We start from the raw sequence: 27,194 nt of genomic DNA, 5'->3' as shown, positions 1-27,194 counted from the left end.
GGTGGTATGGGGCGCTTCTAAGGGACTTCACGCCGCACAGCTTCCACAGTTGGTTGGTCACCTCTGCTGCAAACTGGGTACCCTGGTCCGAGATAATCTCCCGGGGAAATCCAACCCGTGAGAAAACCTGGAGCAGGGCAGCTGCCACCGTCTCTGCCAGTATGTTAGGTAACGCAACCGCCTCTGGATACCGTGTGGCACAATCTACCACTGTCAATATATACCTTTTCCCTGACTGACTGGGTTTGGCTAAGGGCCCTATCAGATCGACCGCTACTCGGCTAAATGGTTCCTTCACAATGGGGAGGGCGCGTAATTTGGCCTTGCATCGATCTCCCCTCTTGCCAATGCACTGGCAACTGTCACAGGTCTGGCAGTACTGAGTAACATCATAGGTTACCCCCGGCCAAAAGAAGTTTTGTGTCAGACGATGGCTGGTGCGACTGACGCCGAAGTGCCCGGCCAAGGGTATGTCATGAGAGATTCGCAGTAACTCCTGCCTATACTTCTTGGGAACTACCAGCTGTCGTTTTATAGTGGGGCTCGTCCCTGTGTGGTGCTGCTCTGTGATCCAGTAGAGGAGTCCCTGCTTCCATACAAACTGTTCCCCTTCCAGTACCCCTCTCCCCTCCTGTGCCTATCCCTCCAATGAAGGATCCTCAAGTAACTCCCTCTAAAATTCAGCTGGGGTGGCCCAAGAAATGTGTCTGGCTAAGTTAATACGTGTAGGGCTGGGATGTCTTACCTGGGCCTCCTCTGAGTGTGATTCCGCCTCCACAACTCGAGCTTGTCTCCGGGTGGTCACAGGATATGTCTCAGCCAGAGGGGCAACCGAGAAGGCAGATAACATGGGCCCCAAGTCATTTCCCAGCAAGACGTCTGCAGGCAAATCCTCCATGAAGCCGACCTCAACAAGGCCATCCCCGACTCCCCAGTTCAGGTGAATCCTGGCAGTGGGCAGTCGATGTATGGCTCCCCCTGCTACATGGATTGCCACTGTCCGGTCTGTCTTCTCTTGGTCCCGGACGAGATGAGGCTTCACAAGGGTCAAAGTTGCCCCGGAATCTCTTAGTCCCTGCATATGTTTCCCATTAACCCGCACGACCTGTTGATGCTGTTGTCAATTATCTGCCCAGGCTGCCTGCACGGGGTCTACTTCATGCAGCACTTCCTCCATCACTTCCACCCCCTGGTTAGTCATAGCCCCCAATGCCAGGTCAGCTTCGCCTTGGTAGCAGTGTACTGTGGCCCAGCTGAAGGTAGCTGTTCCCGCCTTTGGCCGCTGGGTATGCTGAGTTTGGTTGGCACATTGTCTTTGTAGGTGGGCCAGCTGATGGCAGGTGTGGCATCACGCCCCAGGGGGACTGTAGTAGGCCGGGTTTTTAGCTGGTCCCCCTACAATCTTCGGTGGTTTGGGGGCCTCCAGGTCCATGGGCGGACCCCTAGCGACCATCTTTGATCCGAACAACTGAGGCCTCCTGGCATCATGATGTTCATCGGCCAGACGAGCAGCCTCAAGAGTCGTTGGCCGCCTGTCCCGAAGCCATTCCTGTGTCTCGGGGGTTAGTCCATTAAAGAATCGTTCTAACAAGAAGAACTGGAGGACGTCTGTTGTGAATTCTGCTTCTGGGCTCCCTCCGGTGGTTGTAGGTGGTAATGCAGTTGTCCCTGGGTTGCAGTCCTGGTCAGGTGTATCTGCTGATTGCAGTTCTGACTGGGGTATTTAGGCGTGAAGGATTCATTAGTCCTTGCCAGTTGTCCATGGTTGTTGGGAGGTTTTGGTCCTTGTTTGGTTCCTTCTGCCTTACTGCCAAATCGGCAAAGATAAGTGTCTGGTTTTGTTTTTGTGGCACACATGCTGTGTGCTTAATAATTCTGTGTCTTGTTGGATTCTCTGGAGTGGCAGATATACATTCCATGTCTTTAGTTAGATTGTGGAACTTTTTGTATTATCTGCTGTGGATATTATTGGAAGGGTTTTAATACTGACCGCTTAGTATTCTGTCCTATCTTTCCCTATTTAGCTAGAGTGGCCTCTTTTGCTGAATCCTGTTTTCTGCCTGCGTGTGTCTTTCCTCTCCTACTCACAGTCAATATTCGTGGGGGGCTGCCTATCCTTTGGGGTTCTGCTCTGAGGCAAGGTACATAGTTACATAGTTATTAAGGTTGAAGGAAGACTGTAAGTCCATCTAGTTCAACCCATAGCCTAACCTAACATGCCCTAACATGTTGATCCAGAGGAAGGCAAAAAAAAACCCATGTGGCAAAGAGTAACTCCACATTGGGGAAAAAAATTCCTTCCCGACTCCACATACGGCAATCAGACTAGTTCCCTGGATCAACGCCTTATCAAGGAATCTAGTGTATATACCCTGTAACATTATACTTTTCCAGAAAGGCATCCAGTCCCCTCTTAAATTTAATTAATGAATCACTCATTACAACATCATACGGCAGAGAGTTCCATAGTCTCACTGCTCTTACAGTAAAGAATCCGCGCCTGTTATTATGCTTAAACCTTCTTTCCTCCAGACGTAGAGGATGCCCCCTTGTCCCTGTCTCAGGTCTATGATTAAAAAGATCATCAGAAAGGTCTTTGTACTGTCCCCTCATATATTTATACATTAACATAAGATCACCCCTTAGTCTTCGTTTTTCCAAACTAAATAGCCCCAAGTGTAATAACCTATCTTGGTATTGCAGACCCCCCAGTCCTCTAATAACCTTGGTCGCTCTTCTCTGCACCCGCTCCAGTTCAGCTACGTCTTTCTTATACACCGGAGACCAGAACTGTGCACAGTATTCTAAGTGTGGTCGCACTAGTGACTTGTATAGAGGTAAAACTATGTTCTCCTCATGAGCATCTATGCCTCTTTTAATACATCCCATTATTTTATTTGCCTTTGTAGCAGCTGCCTGACACTGGCCACTGAATATGAGTTTGTCATCCACCCATACACCCAGGTCTTTTTCATTGACGGTTTTGCCCAGAGTTTTAGAATTAAGCACATAGTTATACATCTTATTACTTCTACCCAAGTGCATGACCTTACATTTATCCCCATTAAAGCTCATTTGCCATTTATCAGCCCAAGCTTCTAGTTTACATAAATCATCCTGTAATATAAAATTGTCCTCCCCTGTATTGATTACCCTGCATAGTTTAGTGTCATCTGCAAATATTGAAATTCTACTCTGAATGCCCCCTACAAGGTCATTAATAAATATGTTAAAAAGAAGAGGGCCCAATACTGACCCCTGTGGTACCCCACTGCTAACCACGACCCAGTCCGAGTGTGCTCCATTAATAACCACCCTTTGTTTCCTATCCCTGAGCCAGCTCTCAACCCACTTACACATATTTTCCCCTATCCCCATTACTCTCATTTTATGTATCAACCTTTTGTGTGGCACCGTATCAAAAGCTTTGGAAAAGTCCATATACACTACATCCACTGGACTCCCTTGGTCCAGTCCGGAACTTACCTCTTCATAGAAGCTGATCAGATTAGTCTGACATGAACGGTCCCTAGTAAACCCGTGCTGATACTGGGTCATGAGGTTATTCCTCTTCAGATACTCCAGTATAGCATCCCTTAGAATGCCCTCCAGGATTTTACCTACAGTAGAGGTGAAGCTTACTGGCCTATAATTACCGAGTTCAGTTTTTGTCCCCTTTTTGAATATTGGCACCACATTTGCTATACGCCAGTCCTGTGGTACAGACCCTGTTATTATGGAGTCTTTAAAGATTAATAATAATGGTCTATCAATGACTGTACTTAGTTCCTGCAGTACTCGGGGGTGTATCCCATCCGGGCCCGGAGATTTGTCAATTTTAGTGATTTTTAGACGCCGCGGTACTTCCTGCTGGGTTAAGCAGGTGACATTTAATGGGGAATTTTTGTTATCACTGATCATATTGTCATCATGGGATTTTCTTTTGTAAATACTGATGAAAAAAAGTCGTTTAACATATTGGCTTTTTCCTCATCCTCATCCACCATTTCACCCAGACTATTTTTAAGGGGGCCAACACTATCATTTTTTAGTTTCTTACTATTTATATAGTTAAAGAATATTTTGGGATTATTTTTACTCTCTCTGGCAATGAGTCTCTCTGTCTCAATCTTTGCTGCCTTGATTTGCTTTTTACAGAATTTATGTAATTTTCTGTATTTATTTAATGCCTCCTCACTACCTACTTCCTTTAATTCTCTATATTCTTTCTTTTTGTCCCTTATTGCACCCCTTACAGCTCTATTTAGCCATATTGGTTTCCTCCTATTTCTAGTATGTTTATTCCCATACGGTATATGCTGTGCACAGGTCCTATCCAGGATGCTAATAAACGTCTCCCATTTTCTTTGTGTATTTTTGTGTCTCAGGATATGGTCCCAGTTAACTGCACCAAGATCCTCTCTCATCCGTTGGAAATTTGCCCTCCTGAAGTTTAGTGTCCTTGTCACCCCCCTACTACCCATCAGGTAGTATTCCTATTTCCATCTATAGGGGTATTTAGTCCTCCGGCTGTGTCGAGGTGTCTAGGTTTTGTTAGGCACACCCCACGGCTACTTCTAGTTGCGGTGTTAGTTCAGGTTTTGCAGTCAGTACAGTTTCCACCTACTCCAGAGAAAGTTCATGCGGCTCCAAAGTCACCGGAACATAACAGACATCCTCCTTAGTGGTTGCTTGGCTCCCTTGTACCCACTGTAGCAGTGACCACCGTAATTTACAGGCCCATTTAGTGTGGGTATCGGTTACGCATTTTATAAGTCCGCGGAACTTTTGGCGGTATGCCTCTGGTGTCAGCGCATACCGGGCCAAGATCACTTCTTTGATCCGCTCATAGTCCATACAGTCCTCATCAGGTACCGTGCGATAGGCGTCCGCTGCCCGGCCTGTCAGCTTGCTGGCCAGAATCTGAACCCGTTCCTCCGGCTTCACTTGGTGAAGGGCACACTGCCGCTCAAAGTCCTGCAGAAAGCCATCAATGTCTTTCTCTGCCTCCCCCAACTGTCGGAAGGCATTATACTGGATCTTTTTGTGGCTTACTGTTGAAGGTACCTGGTCGGAGGCCAGAGCTCCCCCTGCTTGCTGACTCTCCTCTCTCCGCTCTGCCATCTCCATCTTGGCTAGCTCTATCCTGGTCCGCTCGGCCATCTTTTCCTTCAGATCAGTACGCACATCAGCCATCTCCTCTCGTATGATCTCTACTGCAGGGTTTGGGCCATAGAACACCAGTCTGTTCTTTACCTCCCTCTGGAATTCAGTCTCCTCCACGTTCACATTGGGGGGCGCTACACTGTCGTGTTCCATGATGGCTGCTATCACATCCGCTTTTGTTTTGTTGCTGGCGATTAACCCTCGGGCTTCCACCAGATATTTTAATGTAGTCCTCTTTAACTTCTGGTAGTTGTAGACGGGGTATCACATCCCGCTGTCTGCCACCAGGGTAACGGGGTCTACCGTGCTGGGGTACCTCTTTCAGTATTACCCCATGTTTCAGGAGGTCCACTCTGCTTTGGCTGGAGTTTGAATGAAGGATGCTGGCTGGAATTGCTTGGTTACATGGGCGCATATAAAATATCACTGCTTCTCCACGTACTTCCAGTATGACAACACTTTACTCACAGGACACAGAATATATATCACACAGGTACAGAGGGCAGGCCTATTGAAAAGCGGCAGGCCAGACATACATTACAATAGCCGCAGGGGGCCGGAGCCTGCCGATATTTACTGTGGGAATTACAAAGGTGGGGGAGGTCAGAAGGAGGATATCTTGTCCCCTCTGCCCAGGGGAGCAGCCTGTGGGCTGATGCATTAGGGACATATATCTCACATGGAACCTATTATACATACATATAACTGCACAACATAATCTGGGTGCTGAGGGGCTCTGCCCCTTGAACAGTATACAAGCTCTGACCTATGTACAGTACGCCGTTATTTATGGCACTATCTACAAGTTCATCCCCTTACTCAGAATAAAATATATATGCTCTGCCTTCATCTACAGTACAACCTACAAGCTCCACAACTCGCTGTTCACACTTTCACACTGTTCACAGATCACACATCGCCTCAGTTTTCACTTTATTTGTAGAAATCTCATATAAAACATTGCATTCTGGGAGATCACTTCATCTCTGTGTCCGGCACCGGCTGGTGCTTCTGCTTCTTCAGTTTCTTCCTGAAAATAATAGAAAATGAGTAAGATGGGAGACGGAGCATTATACAGCAGCTCACTCTGTGGGCTGTAACCTATGGTTGTATGTCAGAGGATTCATGAGGAGGAGCACAGTGGAGTCTGGAGGAGGAGGACAAAATTGGATGAGAAAAATGAGTCTAGAAAAGGAGGATAAAGGAGCCTTGAGAAGGACAGAGGAGTCTGGAGGAAGAGGTGGAGGATAAGTATGTCTGGAGGAGGATTGACAAGGGAGGATAGAGAAGTGTGGAAAAGGAGGACAGAGGAGTGTAGGGTTGGATCAGATCAGAGGAGGAGCCTGCAGGAGGAGGAAGACAAGAGTCTGGCAGCAGACTAAGGTCAGCATCGCGCTCCTGTCGTACCTCTCGGTACTGTTCAGGGCAGAGTACTGCAGTGCGCTGGGCCTCTCTGACCTTACCCAGCACCTGCGCACTGCAGTACTCTGCCCATAACAGGACCGAGAAGTACGCCTGTGCAGGAGCGCGACACGAAGCAAGAAGAAGGACGGCATCGCATGAAGATGGGAGGCGCTGGACCAAGAAGAGCGACACCCATCGGACAGGACCACCTGCCAGGTGAGTATAATAAGTTATTTTTCTTCTCTTACAGGTCGGGTTGGGGGCAGATGTATGGCATTATAGAATTCTGTATATCAGCCCTGAAAGGTGATGGCCGCATCTTATATCGGCCAAAACTGGTGACCGGTAACCTTTAAAACTAATACACATTTTAGTCTTCGCATGTTGCCTCTTACATGTTTTTCACTCTTTTAGTTTGCCGTTTCTATGGTTCCTGATGTAAAGTCATAAACACTTAATGTGGTGTTCACTTTTTTTCACCACTACATGAATTTTATGTAAAGACTCAATATTTCCAGTGTTGGTTTCTCATCAGAGCTCAGAGGTTACCGTAAGTTCTGGGTTTTTGTTAGTCAATTTTTGAAGATCCCAGTGGGGAACATTGTGAGTGAGTCCTTTCCATGGATGAGAAGCCCCCCAAACACTGTGAGTGACCCCCTCCATGGATGAGAAGCCCCCACACATTGTGAGTGACCCCCTCCATGGATGAGAAGCCCCCACACATTGTGAGTGACCCCCTCCATGGATGAGAAGCCCCCGCACATTGTGAGTGATCCCCTCCATAGATGAGAAGCCCCCGCACATTGTGAGTGACCCCCTCCATGGATGAGAAGCCTCCACACATTGTGAGTGACTCCCTCCATGGATGAGAACCCCCGCACATTGTGAGTGACCCCCTCCATGGATGAGAAGCCCCCACACATTGTGAGTGATCCCCTCCATGGATGAGAAGCCCCCACACATTGTGAGTGACCCCCTCCATGGATGAGAAGCCCCCACACATTGTGAGTGATCCCCTCCATGGATGAGAAGCCCCCGCACATTGTGAGTGATCCCCTCCATGGATGAGAAGCCCCCACACATTGTGAGTGATCCCCTCCATGGATGAGAAGCCCCCACACATTGTGAGTGACCCCCTCCATGGATGAGAAGCCTCCACACATTGTGAGTGATCACTCCATGGATGAGAAGCCTCCACACATTGTGAGTGATCACTCCATGGATGAGAAGACTCCACACATTGTAAGTGATCCCCTCCATGGATGAGAAGCCCCCGCACATTGTGAGTGACCCCCTCCATGGATGAGAAGCCCCCACACATTGTGAGTGACCCCCTCCATGGATGAGAAGCCCCCACACATTGTGAGTGACCCCCTCCATGGATGAGAAGCCTCCGCACATTGTGAGTGATCCCCTCCATAGATGAGAAGCCCCCGCACATTGTGAGTGACCCCCTCCATGGATGAGAAGCCTCCACACATTGTGAGTGACTCCCTCCATGGATGAGAACCCCCGCACATTGTGAGTGACCCCCTCCATGGATGAGAAGCCTCCGCACATTGTGAGTGATCCCCTCCATAGATGAGAAGCCCCCGCACATTGTGAGTGACCCCCTCCATGGATGAGAAGCCTCCACACATTGTGAGTGACTCCCTCAATGGATGAGAACCCCCGCACATTGTGAGTGACCCCCTCCATGGATGAGAAGCCCCCACACATTGTGAGTGACCCCCTCCATGGATGAGAAGCCTCCACACATTGTGAGTGATCACTCCATGGATGAGAAGCCTCCACACATTGTGAGTGATCACTCCATGGATGAGAAGACTCCACACATTGTGAGTGATCCCCTCCATGGATGAGAAGCCTCCACACATTGTGAGTGATCCCCTCCATGGATGAGAAGCCTCCACACATTGTGAGTGATCCCCTCCATGGATGAGAAGCCCCCACACAATGTGAGTGATCCCCTCTATGGATGAGAAGCCCCCACACATTGAGTGACCCCCTCCATGGATGAGAAGCCCCCACACATTGTGAGTGATCCTCCTCCATGGATGAGAAGCCCCCACACATTGTGAGTGATCCCCTCCATGGATGAGAAGCTCCTACACATTGTGAGTGATCCCCTCCATGGATGAGAAGCCTCCACACAATGTGAGTGACCCCCTCCATGGATGAGAAGCCCCCACACATTGAGTGACCCCCTCCATGGATGAGAAGCCCCCACACATTGTGAGTGACCCCCTCCATGGATGAGAAGCCCCCACACATTGTGAGTGACCCCCTCCATGGATGAGAAGCCCCCACACAATGTGAGTGACCCCTTCCATGGATGAGAAGCCCCCACACATTGTGAGTGATCCCCTCCATGGATGAGAAGCCTCCACACATTGTGAGTGACCCCCTCCATGGATGAGAGGCCCACGCACATTGTGAGTGACCCCTCCATGGATGAGAAGCCTCCACACATTGTGAGTGATCCCCTCCATGGATGAGAAGACCCCCGCACATTGTGAGTGATCCCCTCCATGGATGAGAAGCCTCCACACATTGTGAGTGACCCCCTCCATGGATGAGAAGCCCCCACACATTGTGAGTGACCCCCTCCATAGATGAGAAGCCCCCACACATTGTGAGTGATCCCCTCCATGGATGAGAAGCCCCCGCACATTGTGAGTGATCACTCCATGGATGAGAAGACTCGACACATTGTGAGTGATCCCTCCATGGATGAAAAGCCTCCACACATTGTGAGTGACCCCCTCCATGGATGAGAAGACCCCGCACATTGAGAGTGATCCCCTCCATGGATAAGAAGGCTCCACACATTGTGAGTGATCCCCTCCATGGATGAGAAGCCCCCACACAATGTGAGTGACCCCCTCCATGGATGAGAAGCCCCCACACATTGTGAGTGATCCCCTCCATGGATGAGAAGCCCCCACACATTGTGAGTGATCCCCTCCATGGATGAGAAGACTCGACACATTGTGAGTGATCCCTCCATGGATGAGAAGACTCGACACATTGTGAGTGATCCCTCCATGGATGAAAAGCCTCCACACATTGTGAGTGACCCCCTCCATGGATGAGAAGCCTCCACATATTGTGAGTGATCCCCTCCATGGATGAGAAGCCCCCACACATTGTGAGTGACCCCCTCCGAGGATGAGAAGCCCCCACACATTGTGAGTGATCCCCTCCATGGATGAGAAGCCTCCACACATTGTGAGTGATCTCCTCCATGGATGAGAAGCCTCCGCACATTGTGAGTGATCCCCTCCATGGATGAGAAGCCCCCACACATTGTGAGTGACCCCCTCCATGGATGAGAAGCCCCCGCACATTGTGAGTGATCCCCTCCATGGATGAGAAGCCCCCACACAATGTGATTGACCCCCTTCATGGATGAGAAGCCCCCACACATGTGAGTGACCCCCTCCATGGATGACAAGCCCCCACACATTGTGAGTGATCCCCTCCATGGATGAGAAGCCTCCGCACATTGTGAGTGATTCTCTCCATGGATGAGAAGCCTCCGCATATTGTGAGTGACCCCCTCCATGGATGAGAAGCCTCCACACACTGTGAGTGATCCCCTCCATGGATGAGAAGCCCCCACACATTGTGAGTGATCCCCTCCATGGATGAGAAGCCCCCGCAGATTGTGAGTGATCCCCTCCATGGATGAGAAGCCTCCGCACATTGTGAGTGATCCCCTCCATGGATGAGAAGCCTCCGCACATTGTGAGTGATCCCCTCCATGGATGAGAAGCCCCCACACATTGTGAGTGATCCCCTCCATGGATGAGAAGCCTCCACACATTGTGAGTGATCCCCTCCATGGATGAGAAGCCCCCGCAGATTGTGAGTGATCCCCTCCATGGATGAGAAGCCTCCGCACATTGTCAGTGACCCCCTCCATGGATGAGAAGCCCCCGCACATTGTGAGTGACCCCCTCCATGGATGAGAAGCCCCCACACATTGTGAGTGATTCCCTCCATGGATGAGAAGCCTCCACACATTGTGAGTGATCCCCTCCATGGATGAGAAGCCTCCACACATTGTGAGTGACCCCTCCATGGATGAGAAGCCCCCGCACATTGTGAGTGATCCCCTCCATGGATGAGAAGCCTCCACACATTGTGAGTGATCCCCTCCATGGATGAGAAGCCTCCACACATTGTGAGTGACCCCTCCATGGATGAGAAGCCTCCGCACATTGTGAGTGACCCCCTCCATGGATGAGAAGCCCCCGCACATTGTGAGTGATCCCCTCCATGGATGAGAAGCCCCCCGCACATTGTGAGTGATCCCCTCCATGGATGAGAAGCCCCCGCACATTGTGAGTGATCCCCTCCATGGATGATAAGCCCCCGCACATTGTGAGTGATCCCCTCCATGGATGAGAAGCCCCCGCACATTGTGAGTGACCCCCTCCATGGATGAGAAGCCTCCACACATTGTGAGTGACCCCTCCATGGATGAGAAGCCCCCGCACATTGTGAGTGATCCCCTCCATGGATGAGAAGCCTCCACACATTGTGAGTGATCCCCTCCATGGATGAGAAGCCTCCACACATTGTGAGTGACCCCTCCATGGATGAGAAGCCTCCGCACATTGTGAGTGATTCCCTCCATGGATGAGAAGCCTCCACACATTGTGAGTGATCCCCTCCATGGATGAGAAGCCTCCACACATTGTGAGTGATTCCCTCCATGGATGAGAAGCCTCCACACATTGTGAGTGATCCCCTCCATGGATGAGAAGCCTCCGCACATTGTGAGTGACCCCCTCCATGGATGAGAAGCCCCCGCACATTGTGAGTGACCCCCTCCATGGATGAGAAGCCCCCACACATTGTGAGTGATTCCCTCCATGGATGAGAAGCCTCCGCACATTGTGAGTGACCCCCTCCATGGATGAGAAGCCCCCGCACATTGTGAGTGACCCCCTCCATGGATGAGAAGCCCCCACACATTGTGAGTGATTCCCTCCATGGATGAGAAGCCTCCACACATTGTGAGTGATCCCCTCCATGGATGAGAAGCCTCCACACATTGTGAGTGACCCCCTCCATGGATGAGAAGCCTCCACACATTGTGAGTGACCCCCTCCATGGATGAGAAGCCTCCACACATTGTGAGTGACCCCTCCATGGATGAGAAGCCCCCGCACATTGTGAGTGATCCCCTCCATGGATGAGAAGCCTCCGCACATTGTGAGTGATTCCCTCCATGGATGAGAAGCCTCCACACATTGTGAGTGACCCCCTCCATGGATGAGAAGCCTCCACACATTGTGAGTGATCCCCTCCATGGATGAGAATCCTCCACACATTGTGAGTGATCCCCTCCATGGATGAGAAGCCTCCACACATTGTGAGTGACCCCCTCCATGGATGAGAAGCCTCCACACATTGTGAGTGATCCCCTCCATGGATGAGAAGCCTCCACACATTGTGAGTGACCCCCTCCATGGATGAGAAGCCTCCACACATTGTGAGTGATCCCCTCCATGGATGAGAATCCTCCACACATTGTGAGTGATCCCCTCCATGGATGAGAAGCCTCCACACATTGTGAGTGACCCCCTCCATGGATGAGAAGCCCCCGCACATTGTGAGTGATCCCCTCCATGGATGAGAAGCCCCCACACATTGTGAGTCATCCCCTTCCATGGATGAGAAGCCCCCACACATTGTGAGTGATCCCCTCCATGGATGAGAAGCCTCCACACATTGTGAGTGATCCCCTCCATGGATGAGAAGCCTCCACACATTGTGAGTGACCCCCTCCATGGATGAGAAGCCCCCGCACATTGTGAGTGATCCCCTCCATGGATGAGAAGTCTCCACACATTGTGAGTGATCCCCTCCATGGATGAGAAGCCTCCACACATTGTGAGTGACCCCCCTCCATGGATGAGAAGCCTCCGCACATTGTGAGTGACCCCCTCCATGGATGAGAAGCCCCCACACATTGTGAGTGACCCCTCCATGGATGAGAAGCCTCCACACATTGTGAGTGATCCCCTCCATGGGTGAGAAGCCCCCGCACATTGTGAGTGACCCCCTCCATGGATGAGAAGCCCCCGCACATTGTGAGTGATCCCCTCCATGGATGAGAAGTCTCCACACATTGTGAGTGATCCCCTCCATGGATGAGAAGCCCCCCGCACATTGTGAGTGATCCCCTCCATGGATGAGAAGCCTCCACACATTGTGAGTGACATCTCCATGGATGAGAAGCCCCCACACATTGTGAGTGACCCCTCCATGGATGAGAAGCCCCCCACACATTGTGAGTGATCCCCTCCATGGATGAGAAGCCCCCACACATTGTGAGTGACCCCCTTGCATGTTGCTGCTTCTGCTCCTATCGCAGCTGTAGGTTTTGTACAGTCGTTTTGTGTCTCAGTCCAGAGTAGAACTCACCTCTGCACCAAGTATAACCCAAGTGTTACCAGAAAAGCGGCTCCAAAGATGACTCCAAACACGATGCCGACAATCAGACCTGCAGGGTCAGAGCAGAACACAGTGATGTCAGACACAGCGCTTACCCAGACCTGTAACATATACAGTTGTGCTCAAAAGTTTACATAGATTTTTTGCATTCGAGGTCTTTTTTCAGAGAATATGAATGATAGCTCCAAAACTTTTTCTCCACTCATTTTTAGTGGCTGCGTGAAGCCATTTATTGTCAAACTGCTGTGTTTTCTCTTTTTACAATGGTGTTATAGATTCCAATATATGTGAATTCTTGATCAATCTCCACCCCATAATACCTGGTTTTTATGTTTTATCCAAAATTCACAAATGCCTGATGTAACCACCAGGAAGGCCAATAGTGGCTTCCACCTATTCCTTACTGTCACCATTGGCCATGAGACTGGAGAAAATTCTGACTCCACTCATGATACATATCACTTCCATCATAAAAGATACCTCGGACTTTCTGGCATAATTCCCACTGTAACAATGGACGTCAACAGTCTCTACACCAGCAGAGATCATGACAAGAACATGGAACCAGTACATCTCTTCCTTGAATTACACACAACCCCAGTCCTGTATGACGCTGTTGAGATCAACCCTGACAAAAACTTTTTTCTGTTGTCTGACCAGTTCTACATTCAAAAAGTTGGTACAGCTATGGGGTCGAACGTGGCACCTCCATATACCAACATTTACATGACATTGTTTGAAGAAAAACACATATACACCCATAGGCTGTATGAAAAACACTTTGTATTGGAAAAGACTCATCGATGATGTTTTTGTGACATTGGTGGTGATGAACTCTCCCTCACAATTTTTTTCAAGAGATCAGTTCCTGTATTCCCAACTTGACCTTCACAATACAGAAAGACATAAACTGAACTTCCTGGATGCATTGGTTTTATTAAAAGAAGATGGTCATCTGGAAATTGATCTATACGCAAAACTAACTGGCAAGAATAGCCTGCTGCATTTCACCAGCTGCCATCCCTCTCAAGTCAAATAGTCTTTACCAAGATCACAAATCATCGGATCAATGTATTGTTACAGATCCTGAGATGAGGACACAACGCGCTATAGAAAAGCAAAATAAATTCGCACAAAAGGGGATACCCACAAAAAACACTAAAGGTGACGTCACCACTGATTCTGTCTCAGAACAAAAACCGCAGAGGATGGCATTTATCATCGCATACCATTCATGAATCTGGAAAAGATTGCATGTGACACCGGTCACTTTGGAGTAAAGCTTATCCGACAATTCCTGAGTTTAACAACCCCCCTTGTTATGCTATATGAAACCACGGAACATCAGAAACATACTAGTGAGGACACATTGGTTCCAAAAGACAGGCACAACGCCAGTTACCAACCCCAACACAGGGAACATTTCCCTGCCTCCACTGTCCACAGTGCTCCAACGTCACAAAGGGTGACACATTCTCTACCCCAGGTCTGGAAAATGTTCTCCAATCGGGATTTTTCACCTATGATTCCACACATGTCGTCTACTTGATCAAATGCCCATGAGGTCTCGGGTTTGTTGGGGAAGCCACCGAACATATTACATTTCAGGTCCTTGAAGACATCACCTTCTCCAGACGTGGTGGTGGTAAGATTCATAAACTGAAAGAAAGGGAGGCGTTGTGGATCTTCACTCTCCAGACACGTCATCCATACGAGGCCCTCCAGCATATCCGTAGATTGTTGCATATATGTTCCTGACAGTTGGGTATGATGTTTCGCTAGTGATGATCTTTAGATCTCTTAGAGATCCCACTATCATTCTACAGATATGGTCTTCCTACTTGGTGACACTTCCTCCTGGTGTGTCTCCTTCCCCCCTTTTCTATTTTTCTTTGATCTATTTCCTACATTTCTTTGTTTCCTAAATCCTCCTCAGGACTTTTAATTCCTCTTCCTTGGTTTCTCCTTTACTTACCTTCCCCTCCTCTTTTTTTTTCTTTCTCTACCTTTCCTGATTTCTTCTGTTTTCTCCACTAACTTTGCATTCTACCCTTGTTTCTTTTCTACATTTTCTTTCAACTACTATTCCTCTTTTTGATACCGTCCCTTTCCTCTCTTACCCTTCATTTGCCCCAATTTTTTCCTTATTTTTTTCCTTTTCTCCTTTTGTTGCCTATTTTTTTCTCCGTCTGTTTTGGGACCATCTAAATTTCTTAATATCTTTGAAATTCCATTTGTTGTAACCACCTTATATCACAACCCTGTAGTCTGTCTCCCCACGATGGTGACAGTGGGTACTGAGCTTTTGCATAAGGATCTCTCCTTTCCCTCCCCGTCCTCATGCTGGGCAAGTTCTTTGCAGAAGCACAATGAGGTTTATCCGGCTTTTTTCCTTCCTTCTTGTTTTGCTGATACTTCACCTAAGCAAGATGTCACAACCGCATAAAGCTCCACACGATTTATTATCCCCCCAAAAAGGGACTGTATATGTTTTATCATTTTTGTTGATAGTGATATTTTCATACTGATTTATGTTTCAAAACTATGTTGACAATACCTTTCTTTCCCTTACTTTTTTTTCTGATAAAAAAATTATGTATGTATATATATATATACAGGTCCTTCTCAAAAAATTAGCATATAGTGTTAAATTTCATTATTTACCATAATGTAATGATTACAATTAAACTTTCATATATTATAGATTCATTATCCACCAACTGAAATTTGTCAGGTCTTTTATTGTTTTAATACTGATGATTTTGGCCTACAACTCCTGATAACCCAAAAAACCTGTCTCAATAAATTAGCATATCAAGAAAAGGTTCTCTAAACGACCTATTACCCTAATCTTCTGAATCAACTAATTAACGCTAAACACATGCAAAAGATACCTGAGGCTTTTAAAAACTCCCTGCCTGGTTCATTACTCAAAACCCCCATCATGGGTAAGACTAGCGACCTGACAGATGTCAAGAAGGCCATCATTGACACCCTCAAGCAAGAGGGTAAGACCCAGAAAGAAATTTCTCAACAAATAGGCTGTTCCCAGAGTGCTGTATCAAGGCACCTCAATGGTAAGTCTGTTGGAAGGAAACAATGTGGCAGAAAACGCTGTACAACAAGAAGAGGTGACCGGACCCTGAGGAAGATTGTGGAGAAGGACCGATTCCAGACCTTGGGGAACCTGAGGAAGCAGTGGACTGAGTCTGGTGTGGAAACATCCAGAGCCACCGTGCACAGGCGTGTGCAGGAAATGGGCTACAGGTGCCGCATTCCCCAGGTAAACAGCGGCAGAAGCGCCTGACCTGGGCTACAGAGAAGCAGCACTGGACTGTTGCTAAGTGGTCCCAAGTACTTTTTTCTGATGAAAGCAAATTTTGCATGTCATTCGGAAATCAAGGTGCCAGAGTCTGGAGGAAGACTGGGGAGAAGGAAATGCCAAAATGCCTGAAGTCCAGTGTCAAGTACCCACAGTCAGTGATGGTGTGGGGTGCCATGTCAGCTGCTGGTGTTGGTCCACTGTGTTTCATCAAGGGCAGGGTCAATGCAGCTAGCTATCAGGAGATTTTGGAGCACTTCATGCTTCCATCGGCTGAAATGCTTTATGGAGATGAAGATTTCATTTTTCAGCACGACCTGGCACCTGCTCACAGTGCCAAAACCACTGGTAAATGGTTTACTGACCATGGTATTACTGTGCTCAATTGGCCTGCCAACTCTCCTGACCTGAACCCCATAGAGAATCTGTGGGATATTGTGAAGAGAAAGTTGAGAGACGCAAGACCCAACACTCTGGATGAGCTTAAGGCCGCTATTGAAGCATCCTGGGCCTCCATAACATCTCAGCAGTGTCACAGGCTGATTGCCTCCATGCCACGCCGCATTGAAGCAGTCATTTCTGCCAAAGGATTCCCGACCAAGTATTGAGTGCATAACTGAACATTATTATTTGATGGTTTTTTTGTTTGGTATTAAAAAACACTTTTATTTGATTGGTCGGGTGAAATATGCTAATTTATTGAGACAGGTTTTTTGGGTTATCAGGAGTTGTAGGCCAAAATCATCAGTATTAAAACAATAAAAGACCTGGCAAATTTCAGTTGGTGGATAATGAATCTATAATATATGAAAGTTTAATTGTAATCATTACATTATGGTAAATAATGAAATGTAACACTATATGCTAATTTTTTGAGAAGGACCTGTATATATATAATGTGTAGATATCCTTGATAAAGGCAATGTTGCCAAAACATTGGATGGATTAAATGTCTGTAATATTCTTGAAGTCGGTTGTGAATTAAACTGCAACTTTTTGAAATACAATTACATCTGACTTATTGAGTGCCAAAGGTTTTCTTCTTATATTTTCTCTTTTTAAATCATATTGACAACCAAAAACATCCAAGTGACCCTGATCTAAAGGTCACATCCCCCATTTCTTAATACTGTGTATTGCCCCCTCTAATATCAATGACAGCGTGAAGTCTTTTGTGGTAGTTGTGGATGAGGGTCTTTATTTTCTCAGATGGTAAAGCTGCCCACTCTTTTTGACAAAAAGCCTCCAGTTCCTGTAAATTCCTGGGCTGTGTTGCATGAACTGCGCACTTGAGATCTCCCCAGAGTGGCTCAATGATATTGAGGTCAGGAGACTGAGATGGCCTCTCCAGAACCTTCACTTTGTTCAGCCAATGACAGGTCAACTCGACCTTCTGTTTTGGATTGTTGTCATGTTGGAACGTCCGAGTACATCCCATGCGCAGCTTCCGGGCTGAGGATTGCAAATTTGCCTCCAGTATTTGCTGATAACGTGCTGCATTCATCTTTTCTTCAACTATGACCAAGTTTCCTCTGCCTTTGTAGCTCACACATCCCCAAAACATCAGCGATCCACCTCCGTGCTTTACGGTAGGAATGGTGTTCCTTTCATCATAGGCCTTGCTGACCTCTCTCCAAATATAACGTTTATGGTTGTGGCCAAAAAGTTCAATCTTGGTCTCATCACTCCACTTACCTTGTTCCAGAAGTTTTGAGGCTTGTCTCTGTGCTGTTTTGTGTATTGTAGGTGAGATACTTTGTGCCATTTGCGCAGTAATGGCTTTCTTCTGGTAACTCGACCATGCAGCCCATTTTTCTTCAAGTGCCTCCTTATTGTGCATCTTGCAACAGCCGCACCGCTAGTTTTCAGAGAGTCCAGTATTTCAGCTGATGTTATTTGTGGGTTTTTCTTTGCATCCCGAACAATTTTTCTGGCAGTTGTGGGCGACATTTTTGTTGGTCTACCTGGCCGTGGTTTTGTTTTTACAGAGCCCCTGATTTTCCATTTGTTAATCACAGTGTGACTGCTGCTGACTGGCATCATTTCCTTGGATATCTTGTTGTATCCCTTTCCTGTTTTATACAGTTCATCTACCTTTTCCTGTAGCTCCATTGACAATTCTTTTGCTTTCCCCATGACTCACAATCCAGAAATGTCAGTGGCTGGATGAAAGATGCAAGAGTCTGTCTGGTCCCAGAAACTCACTCAGCTTTTATGCACACACACTGGTTACAAGCAAACAGGTCACAGGTGAGGATATTACCTTTAGTAGCCATTCACACCCATTTGTGTCAACTTCTGTGCATGTTATCAGGCCGAAATCACCAGGGGGTGTGAACTTTTGATCAGGGTCATTTGGATGTTTTGGGTCGTCATTATGATTTAAAAAGAGAAAACACAGTAGTCTGACAATAATTGGCTTCACCCAACCACTAACCATGAGTGGAGAAAAAGTTTTGGCGTTATCATTCATATTCTCCGTAAAAAGGCCAAGAAAGCAAAAATTCTTCAGGGGTGTGTAAACTTTTGAGCACAACTGTAATGTATGGACCCCAGCCCTGCCCCAGGATGGGAGTACCTGCATCTGTTCCTGAATCTGAGGGCTCCGCATTCTGATCCACGTCTGAGGAACCTGCCCTACCTGCAAACCAGAGAGACATGAAATTACCCTACATTCACCCCAAAATCACCACACCCTCATCCCACCCCACTCCAAACCACTTGCCCCAAACCCACCCTTCTCCCCACAAAATACCCCAATTATCACCCCACGCCTAACACCATACAGTCACCTCACACACTCCAAAAACTTACTCTATATCACAACAACTCCCTTAATCCCCCCCGTAACAAACCGCTCACCTCACCCCACACCAAGCACCTCTCACATCAAACAGATCACACTCACACCACTCCAAACATCACAGCAAACATTCCACACTCTCCAGACACCAAAGAACCCTCAGACTCCCCACAACCACCCCCAACACTCCACACTCGCCTTACCCTGAAATACTCCTGCACTCACCAACCACTGAACTTGTCCCACACCAAACACCCCGTACTGAACTTGTCCCACACCAAACACCCCGTACTGAACTTGTCCCACACCAAACACCCCGTACTGAACTTGTCCCACACCAAACACCCCGTACTGAGCTTGTCCCACACCAAACACCCCGTACTGAACTCACCCCACACCAAACACCCCGTACTGAACTTGTCCCACACCAAACACCCCGTACTGAACTCACCCCACACCAAACACCCCGTACTGAACTCACCCCACACCAAACACCCCGTACTGAACTCACCCCACACCAAACACCCTGTGCTGAACTCACCCCACACCAAACACCCCGTACTGAACTCACCCCACACCAAACACCCCGTACTGAACTTGTCCCACACCAAACACCCCGTACTGAACTCACCCCACACCAAACACCCCGTACTGAACTTGTCCCACACCAAACACCCCGTACTGAACTCACCCCACACCAAACTCCCCGTACTGAACTCACCCCACACCAAACACCCTGTACTGAACTCACCCCACACCAAACACCCCGTACTGAACTCACCCCACACCAAACACCCCGTACTGAACTTGTCCCACACCAAACACCCCGTACTGAACTCACCCCACACCAAACACCCCGTACTCAACTCACCCCACACCAAACACCCCGTACTCAACTCACCCCACACCAAACACCCTGTACTGAACTCACCCCACACCAAACACCCCGTACTGAACTTGTCCCACACCAAACACCCCGTACTGAACTCACCCCACACCAAACACCCCGTACTCAACTCACCCCACACCAAACACCCTGTACTGAACTCACCCCACACCAAACACCCCATACTCAACTCACCCCACACCAAACACCCTGTACTGAACTCACCCCACACCAAACACCCCGTACTGAACTCACCCCACACCAAACACCCCGTACTGAACTCACCCCACACCAAACACCCTGTACTGAACTCACCCCACACCAAACACCCCGTACTGAACTCACCCCACACCAAACACCCCGTACTGAACTTGTCCCACACCAAACACCCCGTACTGAACTCACCCCACACCAAACACCCCGTACTGAACTCACCCCACACCAAACACCCTGTACTGAACTCACCCCACACCAAACACCCCGTACTCAACTCACCCCACACCAAACACCCTGTACTGAACTCACCCCACACCAAACACCCCGTACTCAACTCACCCCACACCAAACACCCCGTACTGAACTTGTCCCACACCAAACACCCCGTACTGAACTCACCCCACACCAAACACCCCGTACTGAACTTGTCCCACACCAAACACCCCGTACTGAACTCACCCCACACCAAACACCCTGTACTGAACTCACCCCACACCAAACACCCTGTACTGAACTCACCCCACACCAAACACCCCGTACTCAACTCACCCCACACCAAACACCCCGTACTGAACTCACCCCACACCAAACACCCCGTACTCAACTCACCCCACACCAAACACCCTGTACTGAACTCACCCCACACCAAACACCCCATACTCAACTCACCCCACACCAAACACCCTGTACTGAACTCACCCCACACCAAACACCCCGTACTGAACTCACCCCACACCAAACACCCCGTACTGAACTCACCCCACACCAAACACCCCGTACTGAGCTTGTCGCACACCAAACACCCCGTACTGAACTTGTCCCACACCAGCACCCCGTACTGAACTTGTCCCACACCAAACACCCCGTACTGAACTCACCCCACACCAAACACCCCGTACTGAACTCACCCCACACCAAGCCCCCCGTACTCAACTCACCCCACACCAGCACCCATAATTTCTCAATACCAAGCACCCCATATTTACCCCAAAATTACTTCTTACCAAACACTTCACACTTAACTTCTCCTACACCACATATCCCATACCAAACACCCTGCACCTAACCTATAGTCACCGACACCAAAAACTACACAGCAAACATCCCACACTCACCCCACATTCACCTTAGCCCACATTTGCTTCACAACAGTCCCAACACCCCACACTAAATACCTCACCCTACCTGACCGTGCAGGAACAGGGTCTGATCACACCACAGCTCCTGGGCAGGAAAGGAGGAGGAAAAACGTATACAGACATTACAGCCGTGGTCACAAGTGATTTTATTGTGAGGTAAAACATTTCACTGCCTGTTTTTAAACAATGTTTTACTTCAAAGAAGGAATCATCTGTGCTCCCCGGCTGTAATACATGTATACTCAGGCTCGGACTGGCCCACCGGAGGATTCTCCGGTGGGCCCAGGCACTGACACCTGCTGGCATACTTGCCAGCAGCTGCCTAGGGCCCCCACTGCTTCAAGGGCCCCCACTGCTCCAGGGGCCCCAAGCCAGTGGCTATGGGGCCCCTGAGTCAAGGGGGCTCGCCCTGTGCCAGCCTAGCAGCAGCTGGAGACAGGATCCTGTCCCCGCTGCTAAAGCAAAATGAATATTCACGCTTCTCCACGCCCCTATGGGCGTGGAGAGGCGTGAATACCATTTCTCTTTAATAGCGGGCAGCGTTAGCCGCAGGGTGAGGCTAACGCTGCCCGCATGTAAAGCCGCACCACACAAAGCACCGTCCACACCACATACACAGGCACACAGAGACAGACACAGTGCAGTTCATCTCCTGGCAGCAGCAGCACATCCCGGCGTCCTGCTTCCTGTCTGAGACAGCCCAGCTGGACGACGTCATCATCCAGCACGCTGTCTCACACAGAAAGCTGCCGGCAAAGAAGAGGCTGCAGGGAGGTGAGCTGTGCTGGGTGAGTGTGCCTGCATGTCTGTGTGTGAGTGTGCCTGCGTGTGAGTGTGCCTGCGTGTGTGTGTGAGTGTGCCTGCGTGTGAGTGTGCCTGCGTGTGTGTGCCTGCGTGTGTGTTGGTGGGGAAGCACAATGATATTGGTGGGGGACGCAATAGTGCAGGCGATGGGCAATGATGGCGGTGGGGGGAGACAGTGATGGAGGTGATGGGCAATGATGGTGGTGGGGGGAGACAATGATGGAGGTGATGGGCAATGATGGAGGTGATGGGCAATGATGGAGGGGGAGGCAATGATGGTGATAAGCAATGATGGTGGGGGAGGCAATGATGGAGGTGATGGGCAATGATGGCGGTGGGGGCAGGCAACGATGGAGGTGATGGGCAATGATGGTAGGGGGAGGCAATAGGCAATGATGGTGGCGATAAGCAATGATGGTGGGGGAGGCAATGATAAAGGTGATGGGCAATGATGGCGGTGGGGCAGGCAATGATGGAGGTGATGGGCAATGATGGTGGTGGGGGAGGGAATGATGGAGGTGATGGGCAATGATGGCGGTGGCGGGAGGCAATGATGGAGGTGATGGGCAATGATGGTGGGGGAAGCAATGATGGTAGGGGGAGGCAATAGGCAATGATGGTGGCGATAAGCAATGATGGTGGGGGAGGCAATGATGAAGGTGATGGGCAATGATGGCGGTGGGGCAGGCAATGATAGAGGTGATGGGCAATGATGGTGGTGGGGGAGGGAATGATGGAGGTGATGGGCAATGATGGTGGTGGGGGGAGGCAATGATGGAGGTGATGGGCAATGATGGTGGTGGGGGAGGCAATGATGGAGGTGATGGGCAATGATGGTGGTGGGGGGAGGCAATGATGGAGGTGATGAAATGGGCAATGATGGTGGGGGAGGAGGCAATGATGGAGATGGTGGAATGGGCAGTGATGGGGTGGTGGGAGAGAAGAAAGCAATGATGGAGGTGGTGATGAGGACAATGAGGGGGGTGGAGAGGGGCTGCATTATACTTTGTGAGGGGGGCTACATTATATTCTGTGGGGGGACTGCATTATTCTCAGGGGACTACATTATATTCTGGGGGCCTACGTCATACTATATGAGAGGGCTACAGTATACTTTATGGGGGCTGCATTATCTGTGGTGGGGCTGCATTATTCTCTCAGGGGACTACATTATATTCTGGGGGCTCCATATTACTATATGAGGGGTCTACAGTGTACGCTGTGGGGGGCTGCATTATATTCTGTGGTGGGGCTGCATTATTCTCAGGGGACTACATTATATTCTGGGGGCCTACATCATAATATATGAGGGGGCTACAGTATACATTATGGGGGCTGCATTATCTGTGGTGGGGCTGCATTATTCTCAGGGGACTACATTATATTCTGGGGGGCTCCATATTACTATATGAGGGGTCTACAGTGTACGCTATGGGGGGGCTGCATTATATTCTGTGGTGGGGCTGCATTATTCTCTCAGGGGGTGACATTATATTCTATGAGGGGGCTACCGCTCTATGATTCTACCCCAACACCTGCTACATAAGTAAGACGTGTACTACCTTATATTATACCCTGATATTAGCGTGTTTTACCACACAATTGGTGGTCTTGTATTTCTAGATAGCTGCATAGTGGGCCCCAAGAATGATTTTCTCTGGTGGGCCCAAGGAGCTCCAGTCCGACGCTGCGTATACTCGTTCTCTTTCTTCCCTGCCCAGGAGCTGTGGTATGATCAGACCATGTTCCTGCACGGTCAGACACGACCATTACACAGCACATAGAGGCACATGTACAGTATCAGATGATCTCAGCACAGGAACATTATATTTATCACATCCAATTGTGAAAATTATTCTTTTTCCAAGATCTATTGATTAAAATCATCTTTTATTTGTGGGAAGACCCCTTTACATGTCTTGTATTGCGCAGTGTCCACCTAGATCAGCAGGGACCTCAGCTGCTAGCGTTCCTAGGACCCATCAGTAATATGGGGGCGGCTGTTCAGCTTCACCTTTCCCTAGTTCACATTCTGCCCCTGCTCCAGTATAATCACTCACTGGGCAGATTGTTATGTGATTACCATGCAGCCAGTCTGAACACAGTGAAGTCATTGTATTGTGCCAAATACTGCTCGTGTAGGAGGGTAGGGCCCACCGGGTGATTCCCCTGTTCACCTGAGGGCCAGTCCGAGTGTCAACAGCACAAATCCTTCCCATATACGCCTGTAATTATGGCAGACCCGCTGATGATACCACCCTGCTGAGGAGAGGACACACGGAGGCATCACAGCCTGGTCACAAACCTTTCTTTGGCACCACACAACGCTGTATACATTCATTCTTCTCCTCAAATCTGTTCCCGTTGCCTTGACATCCGCTATAAAGGAAAGTGCCACAGATCCTCTGCTCCTGGTCATAATACCACTTCAAGATCAAAGCCAAACATTTCCCCGGCTCCTTGGGAAGGTCGCACACGGCATCTAGGGAGGAGAAGCAGGGGTTAATAATAGTGATGTCACCCCTGACACCTGAGCACCATCAACACAGTCCAAGATACTGGCCCCTAGATACCCTCAGCCATGAGCGTTGGATCCACAAAAGACCAGTCACAGTCAGGACACCACAGAGGTGACAGCATTCAGCAGATCAAAAGCTAAGACCCCGTGATGTCATCACCAGGGGGCGGGGCTGAGGCTGACAACCTCTCACAAGTATATGGGCAGGTTGTCAGAAGTAATAGATGAGGGGCGAGTGCTGGAGTATTAGGGGTGAGGGTCATTCTACCAGTGATGTCATCACCAGGGGGCGGGGCTGACAACCTCTCACAAGTATATAGGCAGGTTGTCAGAAGTAATAGATGAGGGGCCAGTGCTGGAATATTAGGGGTGAGGGTCATTAGGGGTCATTCTACCAGTGATGTCATCACCAGGGGCGGGGCTGACAACCTCTCACATGTATATGGGCAGGTTGTCAGAAGTAATAGATGAGGGGCCAGTGCTGGAGTATTAGGGGTGAGGGTCATTCTACCAGTGATGTCATCACCAGGGGGCGGGGCTGACAACCTCTCACATGTATATAGGCAGGTTGTCAGAAGTAATAGATGAGGGGCGAGTGCTGGAGTATTAGGGGTGAGGGTCATTAGGGGTCATTATACCAGTGATGTCATCACCAGGGGGCGGGGCTGACAACCTCTCACATGTATATGGGCAGGTTGTCAGAAGTAATAGATGAGGGGCGAGTGCTGGAGTATTAGGGGTGAGGGTCATTCTACCAGTGATGTCATCACCAGGGGGCGGGACTGACAACCTCTCACATGTATATGGGCAGGTTGTCAGAAGTAATAGATGAGGGGCGAGTGCTGGAGTATTAGGGGTGAGGGTCATTAGGGGTCATTATACCAGTGATGTCATCACCAGGGGGCGGGGCTGACAACCTCTCACATGTATATAGGCAGGTTGTCAGAAGTAATAGATGAGGGGCCAGTGCTGGAGTATTAGGGGTGAGGGTCATTCTACCAGTGATGTCATCACCAGGGGGCGGGGCTGACAACCTCTCACATGTATATAGGCAGGTTGTCAGAAGTAATAGATGAGGGGCGAGTGCTGGAGTATTACGGGTGAGGGTCATTAGGGGTCATTATACCAGTGATGTCATCACCAGGGGCGGGGCTGACAACCTCTCACATGTATATAGGCAGGTTGTCAGAAGTAATAGATGAGGGGTGAGTGCTGGAGTATTAGGGGTGAGGGTCATTAGGGGTCATTATACCAGTGATGTCATCACCAGGGGCGGGGCTGACAACCTCTCACATGTATATAGGCAGGTTGTCAGAAGTAATAGATGAGGGGCGAGTGCTGGAGTATTAGGGGTGAGGGTCATTAGGGGTCATTATACCAGTGATGTCATCACCAGGGGCGGGGCTGACAACCTCTCACATGTATATAGGCAGGTTGTCAGAAGTAATAGATGAGGGGCGAGTGCTGGAGTATTAGGGGTGAGGGTCATTAGGGGTCATTATACCAGTGATGTCATCACCAGGGGCGGGGCTGACAACCTCTCACATGTATATAGGCAGGTTGTCAGAAGTAATAGATGAGGGGCGAGTGCTGGAGTATTAGGGGTGAGGGTCATTAGGGGTCATTATACCAGTGATGTCATCACCAGGGGGCGGGGCTGACAACCTCTCACATGTATATGGGCAGGTTGTCAGAAGTAATAGATGAGGGGCCAGTGCTGGAGTATTAGGGGTGAGGGTCATTATACCAGTGGTGTCATCACCAGGGGGCGGGGCTGACAACCTCTCACATGTATATGGGCAGGTTGTCAGAAGTAATAGATGAGGGGCGAGTGCTGGAGTTTTAGGGGTGAGGGTCATTATGGGTCATTATACCAGTGATGTCATCACCAGGGGGCGGGGCTGACAACCTCTCACATGTACATAGGCAGGTTGTCAGAAGTAATAGATGAGGGGCGAGTGCTGGAGTATTAGGGGTGAGGGTCATTCTACCAGTGATGTCATCACCAGGGGGCGGGGCTGACAACCTCTCACATGTACATAGGCAGGTTGTCAGAAGTAATAGCTGAGGGGCGAGTGCTGGAGTATTAGGGGTGAGGGTCATTAGGGGTCATTATACCAGTGATGTCATCACCAGGGGGCGGGGCTGACAACCTCTCACATGTATATGGGCAGGTTGTCAGAAGTAATAGATGAGGGGCGAGTGCTGGAGTATTAGGGGTGAGGGTCATTAGGGGTCATTATACCAGTGATGTCATCACCAGGGGGTGGGGCTGACAACCTCTCACATGTACATAGGCAGGTTGTCAGAAGTAATAGATGAGGGGCGAGTGCTGGAGTATTAGGGGTGAGGGTCATTAGGGGTCATTATACCAGTGATGTCATCACCAGGGGCGGGGCTGACAACCTCTCACATGTATATAGGCAGGTTGTCAGAAGTAATAGATGAGGGGCGAGTGCTGGAGT

General features: G+C 49.2%; 1 protein-coding gene across 1 annotated transcript in view; it reads right to left on the bottom strand.

Moving 5' to 3' along the window:
- Positions 1-6,086: 6,086 nt before the first annotated feature.
- The window catches only part of LOC143801955 (inter-alpha-trypsin inhibitor-like), a 39,100-nt gene continuing 17,992 nt past the window's right edge, over positions 6,087-27,194 (bottom strand). The window contains exons 3-6 of the mRNA XM_077281290.1: positions 24,517-24,693; positions 18,942-19,004; positions 13,012-13,090; positions 6,087-6,196 (exon numbers count right to left, since the gene is read on the bottom strand). Of these exons, the coding sequence (XP_077137405.1) occupies positions 6,142-6,196; positions 13,012-13,090; positions 18,942-19,004; positions 24,517-24,693 (374 nt within the window). The 3' untranslated portion in view covers positions 6,087-6,141. The remainder of the gene's footprint in view (positions 6,197-13,011; positions 13,091-18,941; positions 19,005-24,516; positions 24,694-27,194) is intronic.

The sequence above is a fragment of the Ranitomeya variabilis genome, chromosome 1 (genome assembly GCF_051348905.1).
Source record: "Ranitomeya variabilis isolate aRanVar5 chromosome 1, aRanVar5.hap1, whole genome shotgun sequence".
Taxonomy (NCBI): domain Eukaryota; kingdom Metazoa; phylum Chordata; class Amphibia; order Anura; family Dendrobatidae; genus Ranitomeya; species Ranitomeya variabilis.
The sequence above is the reverse complement of the archived record's forward strand: the minus strand, read 5'-3'. Positions and strand labels throughout refer to the sequence as shown.